At 45.6% G+C, this 14,227-nt stretch overlaps 1 protein-coding gene across 1 annotated transcript in view; it reads left to right on the forward strand.

The window, feature by feature from the left end:
• The first annotated feature begins 2,051 nt into the window (after positions 1-2,051).
• The window catches only part of LOC136628931 (G-protein coupled receptor 54-like), a 43,650-nt gene continuing 31,474 nt past the window's right edge, over positions 2,052-14,227 (forward strand). The window contains exon 1 of the mRNA XM_066605005.1: positions 2,052-2,343. Within this exon, the coding sequence (XP_066461102.1) occupies positions 2,052-2,343 (292 nt within the window). The remainder of the gene's footprint in view (positions 2,344-14,227) is intronic.

Consider the following 14,227-nt stretch of genomic DNA (forward strand, 5'->3'; position numbering starts at 1 on the left):
CCACGCAATAAAAGTGCCCCCACTTGACAAGAATGCTTGAGTAACACTGTCCCTTTTGTCCCCATTTCACTAATAATGCCCCATTTTAGAAATAATGTCCTCGTTTTCCCACTTTTAGAAATAATGTCTTCGTTTGCCTCCTTTTAGAAGTCATTTCCCCTTTTTCAGTAATAATTCCCCCATTTGCCCTCTTTTCGGTAATGATTCCAGTGTTTCCAGTGTCCTTTCAGTAATCATGCCCCTTTTTGTAATAATGCCCCTGTTTAACTCCTTTCAGTAATAATAACAATTTTTAGTAATAATGCCAAAACATCCCCATGTATGTAATAAAAAAAACAGCCTACCCCTCCTGTATCACACCCTGGTAGCTGTGATGGGCGTGCTGTTCTCTGCTCACTTCCATTCAGTGTTGTGCGGTCATGTGATAAAGTAATTGACTACAGCAAACATGTGATTGTCACATGATTGCACAACACAGAAGTGGGTAGGGGACAGAGCGCCAACTACACCTGCTGGGGAGTGATACAGGAGGTGAGTGTATGCTGTTTTTTTTTTCGTTTTTTTTTTTGTTTAACATGCATCAAATTAAATTGGAGGGGCAAGACTGCTATGCCTGACCCAACAGCCCGGACGCCTCTGTGACCCATCTCTAGTTACCAAGCGGAGTGGACTCCCCTGGCTCAGTGGGCCCCTGCATCTGCCCAAGTTTGCCAGGTGCTCACACTGGTCCTGCATATAGGTGTTTAATTTTCAGTGTAATACTGCCTGTGATCATAATGAGTCTACTGCTAAAAAGTTCTCTCTACAGATCAGGAAGTGACAGGCTAGTATTATGTTCTGTGGTCAATGTGAAAAATGCAAGATTTTAGGATTTAAAAAAAAATTTAGATTGTGACCAAAATGTAAAAAAAACAAATCACCAAAAATTCTTACAAAATTTGTTTAATACAAAATGTGACTTATATAATAGGTCATTTTCTGATGACACCTTCCCTTTAAAGTGAAATCTCGTTCCAGAGCTACTGCCCTCTGACAGTGATTTTTAGGCCAGTAATAGGTGAATTATGGAAAATAGAACACACTTATGATGTGGAGGTGGTGGTTATGAGGTTACATGGCTGTTGGGCTTAACTCTTTAAGGTTGTACTCATTGGTCCTCTCTACTTAGATCACTCCTAACGGCTTTACTAATATTCCATAAGATATTCTTGAAATTGGCACTTCTCTGTAAAAAAAGTCAACTCAGTTTTTAAGGCAGTGATTCCCAACCGAGGTGCCATGGGAACCTGGCAGGGGTGCCGCGGATCTCTAGTTGGGAATAAATTAGCCGCCATGCCCATTTTTCCTTTCCCCTTCTGTACCCTAAGCACCGGCAGGAGATCATGACATGTGAAAGTACCACTGGCATACACGTTGCTGTGTTTTTTATATGGCGAAAACGTTTTGGTAGGGGTGCCCCAAGGTAAAAAAAATTTCCAAGAGTCCCCCTAGGATGAAAAGTTTGTGAAACACTGATTTAGACTCTAAGGCAATATATATCTACAGTCTACTAAACAAAATGTCAACCTCAACAGTTTACCTTTTTCCTTGAAATACGTCTTTATGTAATGCTAAGATACCATTTGTGTCAAAGTAGTATAGTTGCAAGCATTAGGACCCAGAGGAAGCCTTGTGCTTCTGTTTTTTTGTCCTATTTCCACGGATTCTCAGCCTTGACAATTACACGGAAGCAGCAATAAACAGCAAACATGCAATGAAACTTGAGAGCGGTCTGTTCATGATGAGTACCTTCATTTTCGAGCTGCACATCTTCAGTCTAGGGAGAAGAGGAAGCATGAGGACCAGGCTGATCAGACTTTGCTGACCTATTGTAGAACTGTGTAACACTTGAAGAACTACTTTCCCTGCACTGTTCTCATCTAGTGACTACTAGCAATATTCAGGTCTACAAGAAGTCTTCAGAATTAATATTTTTTTAGTGGCAGGTACATGTACAGTGGATGACGTGGAGGTCTATATAACCACAACATTGTTTTCAAACTTTTGTAACCATGAAAGGAGCCACAGGAACTCCACTGCCTCTTGAGTGTACGTCAACTGGAGAAGAATTGTTAATGCACTCATGCTTTAATGACTCTCTGGAGGGTCCCCAAAATGATTCTCTGGCTCAGTCCAATAGAACATTGGATGACATAGAGCAGTTGCCCCCTTTCCTGGTGGATGCCTGGTTGGTACCTCTTTTTTTTGCTGTCATCATGCTGGTAGGACTTGTTGGTAACTCACTGGTCATCTACGTTATCACCAAGAACAAACAGATGAGGACCGTGACTAACTTCTATATTGGTAAGTTGGAAATGTGTAATATGTTTGCTTTTATCAAATAGACTGGAGGCTATTTCATATTGAACTTGGAACTATTAGGGCATAGACTGGTGTCACACTGGCGTAAGCGTATTTACGCAATGGGGGTTGCGTATTTGGGTGTGCATGTTTTACTGTACTTTTTGCGTGCTCAAAACAAAGTGCAAACATGCTTCCATTCATTAAAATGGGCAGTTAGGTTAATTAGTTCAATATGTGCGATTTTTGTCTGCAAATGCGCAGAAAAATAGAGCGTGCTTATTTTTTTTCGGCCAATAAAATGCGCACGCAAAACACGCACATGTAAAAAGTTCCAATTGAAATCAGTTGGTTCTATGCACGACGCATTGTCCATGTAAGTTTTTCATATGCAAAACGCTGCACAAATACATACATGTGACACAGGCCTTAGACCTGCGTATTTTGGAGTGGAATTGCGCAGCTGCTGATTTGCCTACGTCCTGTGGCGTAATTCCGTCCCATGTGAAAACTCACTTAGGCCTCATGTCCACGGGGCAAATCAGGTCCACTGCGGATATGTAATGTGGATTTCTACTGTGGATCCAGTGCGGATGAGCTTAAAATTGTATTTAATTGCATGCGGGTGACATTCGGATGCGTTTTTTTTCACGTGCGTGTGTACACAGATGCAATTTTTCCATCCGCGCATGAAAAATTGCACTTTACCCCACCTCCCACCAAATAGGGGGTGCTATCAGGGGCTGTGGCTAGGAGCGTAGCTTATCATGACGTATGATTCTACCTCCATTATTTCAGTGGCCCTTTCAGTGGCTCCAGTAATGATAGCACCCCTCTCAGTGACTCCAGTAGTAGTATTGCACCCATCAGTGGCCCCTGTAGTAATAATGTGTCACAGATGCCCCTGAAGGACCCTGGCCTGGCCTCAAGACTTCTGATGCCCCTAAACACAATAAAAGACAAAAAGAAAGCATTTAAACTATTAAAACAAGAAGGTAATGGAGATGCATTGAAAATCTGTAAGGAAATAAATAAATTATGTAAAAAGCGGATAAAAGATGCAAGGGTGAAGAATGAGAGTAAAACTAACCCTAAACTGTTGTTTAACTATAAAAATAGTAAAAAGATTAAAACTAAATGTGTTGGACGTTTAAAAATTATGCAAGAACAATTGTAGCTGGTGATGAGGACAAAGCAAATCTATCAGTTTATTCCTCCAGTGTAAGGGCGCCCACCCACTGGCATTTTTTTTCCCTGCGAAATTCGCAGCATTTTGTTTCTCTGCAGGGGTCTATGGGACTTGTAATGTTAAAATCGCGATCGCGCAAAATCGCAATTTACCGCGAAATCGCGATTTTGCGCGATCGCGATTTTAACATTACAAGTCCCATAGACCCCTGCAGAGAAAAAAATGCTGCGAATTTCGCAGGGAAAAAAAACGCCAGTGGGTGGGCGCCCTTATAGTAATGTAATAGACAGACCATTGTTTCTTATATTTAAGCACTCTTTAGTGATGGGGTCTGTTCCGCTGGATTGGTGCATAGCAAATGTGGTGCTAGTATTCAAAAAGGGGTCAAAAAGCAAACCTAAAACTACAGGCTGGTAAGTCTGACTTCTATTGTGGGTAAAATGTTTAAAGAGTTTGTAAGAGATGTTATCCTGGAGTACCTGAAGGAAAATAGCTGTATAAGGCTGCCTGTTCACGGGCGTTTTTGCATTGCGCTCTCCGCGGCGATAATCCAGCTGTGGGGAACGCAGTGCACGCTTTCTATAGCGTTGCTATGGAAAGCACAGCCCCCTGTCCATGAGCAAAGAATCATAGCGATTCTCTGCTCGTGGCTGGCAAATCGCAGCATTCTGCGATTTGCCGCAATTCTCCGCAGTGAGCCTATCTGTCAGAAAGGCTCACCACGGAGATCCATCAGCTGGTTCCTGCTCCCCGGTGGCGGAGATCTTCCGCAGGATATCGCAACGTCCGTGGACATGCAGCCTTACTCTATATCAGCATGAGTTTATGAGGGGTCACTTGTGTAAAACCAATCTGATTTAATGATCAGGTGCAAGTTTGGAGCCTCTTATTGCGACTAGTGCGGGCTGATAGCTTGGTCAGGGGAAGCCAGAAATCAGTACACAGGTAATGTTGGTTAGAGTACAAGGGAGCAGGCAGGTAGTGGACGTGGGGGAAGCTAGAGGCCAGTACACAGAAGCAGCTATTGTAGATGGAGGAGCATGAAGAAGAGGAGCTTGACTACAGACTAAGAGCCCAATAATCACGTAAGTTTGTGAGGTGCTAGGCCAGGTTACATAGGGTATCTAATCAGGAAGCAGGGTAGAGCTAATCAGGAAGACAGAAGCAGGAACAAGGAAAAGGGACAAGGTTTAGCAGCAGAACTGTCCAACAGGTTGGTTTGCTCACTGGGGAGAGCCGGAGCACAGGAGGTCCTGGGTTCAAGTCCTGACATCTGATCATCTTCTACAAGAAGGTAAATTCTAGACTGGACCGTGGAGACTTGTATATCTCGACTTTTCCGAAGTGCTTGACATTGTGCTGCATAAAAGGTTGGTATATAAAATGCTCGGTCTGGGCGAGAATGTAAGTAACTGGCTCAGTGATAGCAGTGGGTGGTTATTAATGGTACCTACTCTGATGGGTTCTGTGAATGCTGCTCCACAGCAAAGACAGGATTGAGGTGGCTCATCCTTAGGTCTTCAGACACGACATGGCCGTCATCAATGCCCAAGTACACCTGAATACAACCTTGTTCCTCTCCATGGCAGTTCAGTTTCCTCTTTCACAACATAACTGCAAACAGAGGTGACGGTGGGTGTCAAAGTCAGTACATATAATGGGTGCTGTGAAGCCAAATGTCCTTCACCCAAGTGCCTGGAAATATTTAAGACAGATTCAGGGGCCTGTAACGATGGTGTCATCTGTCTCTGAATGGTGGACAATGAAACAGTTGGAGCTGCTCATGCAGATTATCCTCTCTACCGGTCACCCTGCGTGCATACCCATATACATCCATTGGTCGCAACACTTTCTGTCAGTTTTGTTAGAACAGCCCAGGTGGTGATATGATCTTCCTGCTTCTCGCATTCCAATAATACGCCCCCTCTCAAACTCTGGTAACTGGGCAAAATCTATGATTGTGTTGTAGAGGCGTCTAGTGGTCAACAATATCTACACAAACAGAAAGAGGTCCACTATATACAAGTAGCCTCTGAGAGCCTTATTAAAGGCCAAGGGTGGAACCACCTTTAGGGCCTCAGGTGGCAAGACTGTTCATCTAATCATGCCACAACTTTAATCATTTACATACCTACCTGAGATGTAACTGCATGTCGAGTTTTGCAGTAAAATGACAACTCCTTCTAAGCAGTGGTATAGCTATAGGAGTCACAGGGGTCACAATTGCCCCCGGATCCTAAGTCTGAGGGGCCCAAAAAGCCTCCCCTTGCCACATTCAAAGGTCCTCCTAAAGCTCCTACCATGAAGATAACATCTCTCTCCATTATGCCTCCGTTCTGCAGCCTGATACAGTGTCTGTGAGAGCCTAACATGGACCAGTTCCTCCACCTCTGCAGAGCACACCCACTCTCCTGCTTCCAGTACAGCGCTGTGGACATGGGGAGATCCTGGGCTGTGCTGGGCTCCCAGAGACGCTGCAACGTAATGGAGCTGATGGTGGGGAACATGGGAAGGCACCTCTACTCAGTGGGAAATAGCAGGGCTGGAAAATGGAGAAGACTGTAAGAGAGGGGCGCCAGCCACACACTATTAAATCATGGTGACCAAATGTCAGATATACAGTGCAGCACTACACTGCAGTATGGATACCACTTGTTCCATATTGTAATTTTTAAACATAGCCTGGACAGCCAGAGAAAATACAGTGTAGTAGCCCAGAGTTGGGTGCCACTCCAGCACTGAGTCTGTTTGTCTGTATGTTTGTCCCATGTCACTGTTGAGGGTGGTATATGGCGCAGTGTTTTCTATATTAACACAGAACAGGGCATAAAAGCGTTAATGTCTGGTATTGTATCAGTCTAGTCTGGTTATGTGTATTGTCTGTTATAACGTCTGTGTGCATGTGCTGTGGAGTATGTCAGGTGTTAGGGGAGGAGTAGAGAGAGTGAGAGGAGAGAAGAGTCGGGCGTTGATGAAGAGAGGTTGGAGATGGAGGAGAGAAGGGCTGCTTCTGCCGGGCCTGAGCCAGGACGAGGTCTCTCCTTGTGGGAAGTTTACCCCCTCCAGGGATAAGAATGCAGGAAATGCAGGGAAGGACTTGGTGCGAGAGTGCAGGACCGCCCGCTCCCCCGCTAAACCGCAGCTCAAGGAAACCAGTGAGAAACTAGTTGCCGTTAGCAACAGAAGTAAACGTGTGTGAAAGACTGTGATGTTTAAGAAAGTTTGCCCCAAGAGAAGTGTCCATCAGATAACAGCGACTGAGGATGTGTGTGCCTTGGGAGAAGAACTGTACTTTAATTTGAAGGAGTCAAGGAATGTAAATTCTACAAAGTTATTCTGAAGCACTGAATGCTGTACTTTGCAAAGCTCAAGTGAACTGTTAATCGTGATTAAAAGAAAACTGTGTGTCCCCAGTTTTGAAAAACATTTTGTCGTGGACTGATCTTTATTCAGGGCTGTTAGAATAAAGATGAAGTGGCAGCATCGATTGGTGCAAAGTTCAACTTGGTTTTATTCTCCCATAAACAGATTAAAGTAGCGACGTCTCGACCTACTTATAGGTCTTTGTCAAGCTCACAAGTGTGCATAATAACACACTTTAAATAGACAATGCTAAAAAAATAGTCCACCAATCACCAGCACTTAACCAAAGCAAACAGAGATGTTACAGATCATTAGTAACAAACATATAACCATTAAACATACATATTAGATAATCCGTCCGCTGGCAATCCCTCCATGTGCCACTTCATATCCATGTCCCGATAGATCAATGCGCCGGCGTCATCCATGGCACAGGCACGAGACAACTGCATATCTCGTGAGATTCATAGCACTATTACGGTAGAAATCATTCATACACTCCCCCCCCCACCCAACCTAACAATGTCCTCTGTTATACTACTGGAGGTGGAGTAATAGCCCTCTAGACCATACGGAATTTCTTATGCCGAAAGCTACCTCCAATCACTCTGCGTTACTATTTGCGTTGTTACTGATGTTACCGTTATAACATATTCATATGCCAGCGACCCTGGAACGCAGATACAGTTTCCTACCAATGTAACCTTGTAATTTCTACTGCGCCCACATGCCTTTTATTCTCTCTGTAAACGGTCGCTGGAAATCTGTATGCCTTCATTTACTGTAAAACCTCAATAAAAATTTGATTAAAAAAAAATAAAAATCATTCATACATAATACTCAAGCTCCAGTGGGAGGCGCATCTTTGCTACTGAGGGAGGAGAGTCATCACATGGAAGCCACAACCTCACAGCCATGGCAATGGAAACACATTATTGAGGGCTGGTGATTCGTCACTTGTCCAGGGACACTGGTGTCACGACAAAAATCAGAAACTACTTTGAGGTAACCAAGATATGCACCCTTATTCTCCCCTGCAGGTGGCTGGGCTAGGTTATCCTTCGGCCATTTTGGAAAAGGGAGACAGTAGAGCCACCGTGAACTGCTTGCCAAACTATACCCCGCCGTCCTCTCGGCTGAAGGCCTGGTTCCCGGTCGCTGCAATAGCCAGGCATATAAGAATGTAGCCAAATAGTACCCCTCAAAGTGCGACCTCACATTAATGCAGATATAGTGCTAAAATTGAAGCCACACATTATTAGATCATGGTGACCAAATATCAGATGTACAGCGTAGCACTACACTGCATCATGGATAACTGTGAAAATATAGTCAGGCATTATAGATGTCAAAAGGCCTTGTGGGTATAAAAAAACTCACGTCTAGAGATGAGCGAGCACCAAAATGCTCGGGTGCTCGTTGCTCGAGTCGAGCTTTCCGCAATGCTCGAGGGTTCGTTTCGAGTAACAAACCCCATTGAAGTCAATGGGCGACTCAAGCATTTTTGTATACGACCGATGCTCGCTAAGGTTTTCATTTGTGCAAATCTGCAAAACCTACGAAAGTGATGGAAACGACACAGAAACGGATAGGGCAGGCAAGGGGCTACATGTTGGGCTGCATCTCAAGTTCCCAGGTCCCACTATTAAGCCACAATAGTGGCAAGAGTGAGCCCCCCCAACAATTTTTACTTCGGACAAACCCTCATTAGCAAGGCACACCTTAGCTAAGCACCACACTACCTCCAACCAAGCACAATCATTGCCTGCGGGACACACCGCTGCCTCTTCTCCTGGGTTACATGCTGCCACCCCCCCCCCCCCAAGCACAACCCTGTGTCCGCAGCGCACACAAAAGTGCCCCTGCGCAGCCCTCAGCTGCCCTCATGCCACACGCTGGCCTCATAGCCACACCACCCTCATGTCTATTTATAAGTGCGTCTGCCCTGAGGAGGACCGGAGGCACACACTGCAGAGGGTTGGCAGGGCCAGGCAGCGACCCTCTTTGAAAGTGTGGGCCATAGCTCACAATGCTGTTGAGAATTGATAATAGATTGACGTTCCATCTTCATTCCAATCCTTTGCCACCTCCGTCAGGAGCTGCAAACGTGGGCATAAAGGGGAGTCTGCTACCAGCCCAGCACTTCTACACATCTCCACAAGGCAGCAATACTCGGTGTGGGAAGTATGTGAGCGGGCCCTGGGTCAGCCTCTGTCCCAGCAAACACCTTGGGTGGCCCAAGGTGCTGCGAGTGACATAGCAATGGGGACTCCATGTGTCCACACACTACTCATTCTGTTTGGGTGTCGGATACCTCATCGACAACGCAAGGGGTAAACCATCTGCACTCTGCACCCTACCCAAGTCTGTCAGTGTTTTGGGGACAGAAAGGTAAAACACCTCAATGAGAAGTCTGTGTGCACCCACAGCATGGGTAGCCCCCAGGAACCCACAGACGGTACAGCAAGAAATCCTATTGCAGTGCCCCAGATAGCTCAGGTTACGTGATAGAAAATACATGTTGTCTGCGGCCCACACAACATGCCCTAAACATTCTGGTTTTTTTTAAAGTGCCAGGCAGGTACAACTCCGCTGTGGCAAGTCTGTGCGCACCCGCAGCATGGGTGGCTAGCAGGAACACACAGACGGTACAGAAAGAAATCCCATTGCAGTGCCCCGAATAGCTGCGGTTGCGTGAGAGGAAATACATGTTGGCTGCGGCCCACACGCCATGCCCTAGACATTCTGTTTGTTTTGTTTTTTTTAAAGTGCCAGGCAGGTACAACTCCGCTATGGCAAGTCTGTGTGTACCCACAGCATGGGTGGCTAGCAGGAACACACAGACGGTACAGAAAGAAATCCCATTGCAGTGCCCCGGATAGCTGCAGTTGCGTGAGAGGAAATACATGTTGGCTGCGGCCCACACGCCATGCCCTAGACATTCTGGTTTTTTTTTTAAAGTGCCAGGCAGGTACAACTCCGCTATGGCAAGTCTGTGTGCACCTGCAGCATGGGTGGCTAGAGGGAACACACAGTGTGTACAGAAAGAAATCCCATTGCAGTGCCCTGGATAGTTCCGGTTGCGTGAAACAAAATACATGTTGGCTGCGGCCCACACGCCATGCCCTAGACATTCAGTTTGTTTTTAAAAGTGCCAGGCAGGTACAACTCCGCTATGGCAAGTCTGTGTGCACCCGCAGCATGGGTGGCTAGCAGGAACACACAGACGGCACAGAAAGAAATCCCATTGCAGTGCCCCGGATAGCTGCGGTTGCGTGAGAGGAAATACATGTTGGCTGCGGCCCACACGCCATGCCCTAGACATTCTAGGTTTTTTTTTTAAAGTGCCAGGCAGGTACAACTCCGCTATGGCAAGTCTGTGTGCACCCGCAGCATGGGTGGCTAGCAGGAACGCACAAACGGTACTGAAAGAAATCCCATTGCAGTGCCCCGGATAGCTGCGGTTGCGTGAGAGGAAATACCTGTTGGCTGCGGCCTACACGCCATGCCCTTGACATTCTGTTTTGTTTTTTTTAAGTGCCAGGCAGGTACAACTCCGCTATGGTAAGTCTGTGTGCACCCGCAGCATGGGTGGCTAGCAGGAACACACAGACGGTACAGAAAGAAATCCCATTGCAGTGTCCCGGATAGCTGCGGTTGCGTGAGAGGAAATACCTGTTGGCTGCGCCCCACACGCCATGCCCTAGACATTCTGTTTTTTTTTTTTAAGTGCCAGGCAGGTACAACTCCGCTATGGCAAGTCTGTGTGCACCCGCAGCATGGGTGGCAAGCAGGAACACACAGACGGTACAGAAAGAAATCCTATTGCAGTGCCTCGGATAGCTGCGGTTACGTGAGAGGAAATACATGTTGGCTGCGGCCCACACGCCATGCCCTAGTCAGTCTGGGTTGTTTTTTGGGCCAGATAGGTAAAACACCACGATGGGAAGACGCAGTGCGTATACACAGACCCCTGTAATATTACTGTAGCAAAGGTATAAGCGGAACCCAGTAACAATTATGTGGTAGAAGTCTAGGAAGACCCCAGTAGCATTTCTGTAGTAACAGTATAGACAGACCCCAGTAACATTTCATTAGCAGAAATATAGGCAGACCCCTGTAACATTTATGTAGCAGCAGCATAGGCAGACCCCAGTACCATTTCTGTAGAAGTAAAGGCAGACCCCAGTAACATGTCTGTCATCGCTGAATAAGCAGACCCCTGTAACATTTATGTAGCAGAAGCATAGGCAGACCCCAGTACAATTTTTGTAGCAGAAGTATACGCAGACCCCAGTAACATTAACGTGGCGGAAGTATAGACAGACCCCACTAACATTTCTGTGGTAACGGTATTGACAGAGCCGAGTAACATTTCTGTAGTAACAGTATAGGCAGATCGCAGTAACATTTCTGTAGCAGAAGTATAGGCAGACCCCTGTAACATTAACGTGGCAGCAGTTTTGGAAGACCCCAGTAACATCCTTGTGGCAGCAGTATAGGCAAACCCCTGTAAGATTAACGTGGCAGCAGTATAGGAAGACCACAGTAACATCCTTGTGGCAGCAGTATAGGAAGACCCCTGTAGCTTTCTTGTAGCAGAAGTATAGGCAGGCAGACCCCAGTAAAATTTCTGTAGTAATAGTATAGGCCAACCTCTGAAACATTGGGATATCATGTGCGTAGGCGAAGGCCGGAAAAATTAGTTGGATAAGAGTGTAGGCGTGGGCCCCAAAAATTTGTGTACCAAGAGTACAAGTGAAAAATTTATCAACCGCGAGGGCAGGTGAAACCTATAAACATTTTTTCAAAGATACAGCTCACTGTTGCTTAATTTGTAACAGAGCCTGTAGGCAGCCCTGTTGAAAAAATTGGTTCATGTTACAGTCTCAATATTTTTGAAACGTAGAAAAATTGTTAAAACATTGGTAGATGTAGATGAGCCTTTTGGGCCGCAGAAAAATTGGCCATTCAGCGCGATGACATGTTGTTTCTGGAGGAGGAGTAGCAGGAGGAGGACTAATGTCAGAGACAGATTGACAAAGCTAAATGCCCCGTTTTATCGGTGACACAGAAGAGTGCTTTTATCTGCGGTTGTAACGAAAAGAATCTTTAGGTTCCGCTGCTCTCCACCAGTGGAGAAGAGAAGTCTGGGGAAATTTCTTTCTTTTTTTTTCTCTGCTGCTAGGTATGTACTTAACTGAGAAAACGGCTAATAGAAGGCATTCAGTCCAAGGTTTGCCCGTTTCCTTTCATTGCTTTTGTAGTTTTAATTTCAGGGTACCGTTCATCCTTTCTACTTTCCCACTGCTCTGTGGATGGTAGGGTGTGTGAAAGGCCTGGGATATATCCAGAGCTGACATGATATGTTACGTTATTTCACCTGTGTCTGACTCAATCACATCCGGTACCCCGTATCTGCAGATTACCTCATTCATGAGCTTCTGTGCAGTTACCTGCTCATTTACCTTGGTAACAGGATAGGCCTCCAACCTGAAAAGACATCTACAACAACAAGCACATATTCATACTTCCCAACAGGTGGGAGCTGAATGTAGTCAATTTGCAATCTCTGAAATGGGTAGAGTGGTCTAGGCAAGTGTTTTTGTGACAACCTTACTTCTGCCCTGGGTTGCCTATGGCACAGATGATTCAAGAATGGACAAATGATGCAGCAGCTACAGAGAACCGAGGAGCCACCCGTCCTCTTTCAAGTGTCAACATCAACGCTGCTTTTGATAGGCGCGTCGTTCCGTGCATCAGCTGGGCCATCATGGGGTACAGGGACCATAGTAGGCAAGTTCTATTGACTGCATATGCCATCCTGTCCAGCTGCTCCCATTTTTAGTCAATTTTTCCTTTTCTACCTTGCTGGCTTGTAACTGTAAAGTCCTTAGCATAGCAATGTCCTAATTTTTATCAATGTCTTCTTTTCTTCTTTCTTCCACGGCTTGAGGGACGCTGTCTTTGCTGTGCTTTCTGCAAGGGCATTGCCTCTTGCTTCTCCAGTGTAGGAATTGGTGTAAACTTTCCACTTTGTCAGGTAGAAGTAGGGCCTCCATGAGACTCTGCACCGCTGCACCATTCTTAATTGGCTGTCCTGCTGAGATAAGAAACTGTCTGGCCTTCCATATTGGGCCGTCATCATGAGCTATGCCAAATGCATACCGGGAATCAGTGTAAATGTTTGCTGTCTTACCTTACGCCTCAGTGAGGGCCTTCAGTTCCACTTCTTGTGCTGAGACATGCGGAGGCAGAGCTTCTGCTTTTAGGACATCTTGTTGTATGACCACTGCACCTCCGGTGTGGAGTCATCAATACTCACCCTGGTACTATCTACAAAAAGCTCAAAATATGCATTGTCAACTATTTTAAAACCCGAATTTTCTTGTTGCATCAATGCTAGACAATCATGCTGATATTCTATTTCAAATAGATCAGAATCTTGTAAAAAAAAATTAAAAATAGCTGATCTGCAATACCTAGATCACCTATGCTTCCCCCTCCCCCATTTGAACCGGGATACTCGATTGGAAGAAGAATAGCTGGGTTCAAGGTAGTACGATGTTGAAAAGAGATGCTAGGAGGCATTGTAGCTGGATCCGACAGGCTAGAGATAAGTGAATGGGTTGCACTTGCGTGAGTATGCTCTGCATGTCATGAGGGGTAAGGACAACTAGGGGGTAGTCCAGAACCGTAACCTTGTTCCCCTCGTGGAGGTCATGGACCATGCGGTAGGTGTCTGGCTGACCTTTTTGTGCCTTTTCCTTGACCGGAAAAGAGGGGTGTTTGCTGGAAAACATATATTTCTCAAAGCCCCCATTTGAACCAAGTCTCCCACTTTTTTCCCAACAGGATTTTCTTGTGGAAAACTAAAGGGATACTGTTTGAACCAGGGGTGTGTATCCTTGTTTCAGATATACCATCAGGGGGGTACATTCAATTTCTCTATGTCTGTCTTGGAGGTGGCTCACAATTTATCAGGAACCACTGAAAACTAGGTTTCTTTAGTGGCCGTCAGGACAAACACATGAGCCGGCTCCACCAAGAGAGCAGTTAGTTTGTAAAACTCTTCTGAACAGGCACCTGAGGTCTCAACCCGTACCGATCCATCCGGTTAGAATTTGATGCATGCAGATAAGGCTTGTAAGATGTCAGTGCCAATAACAGAGACATGAGTTACAACAGGGCAGAATAATCCACAAACTTCTATCCACATTGCAAATGTGAAATGCTTTAAGCAAATTCATTATTAATTGGATCCTGCCTGCAATGTCTCATCAAATTTGAGAAAATAAAACTTCCCTGACTGCCCAAGATTCCCCCCCCCGCCCT

Source organism: Eleutherodactylus coqui, chromosome 5, assembly GCF_035609145.1.
Source record: "Eleutherodactylus coqui strain aEleCoq1 chromosome 5, aEleCoq1.hap1, whole genome shotgun sequence".
In the NCBI taxonomy this organism is placed as follows: domain Eukaryota; kingdom Metazoa; phylum Chordata; class Amphibia; order Anura; family Eleutherodactylidae; genus Eleutherodactylus; species Eleutherodactylus coqui.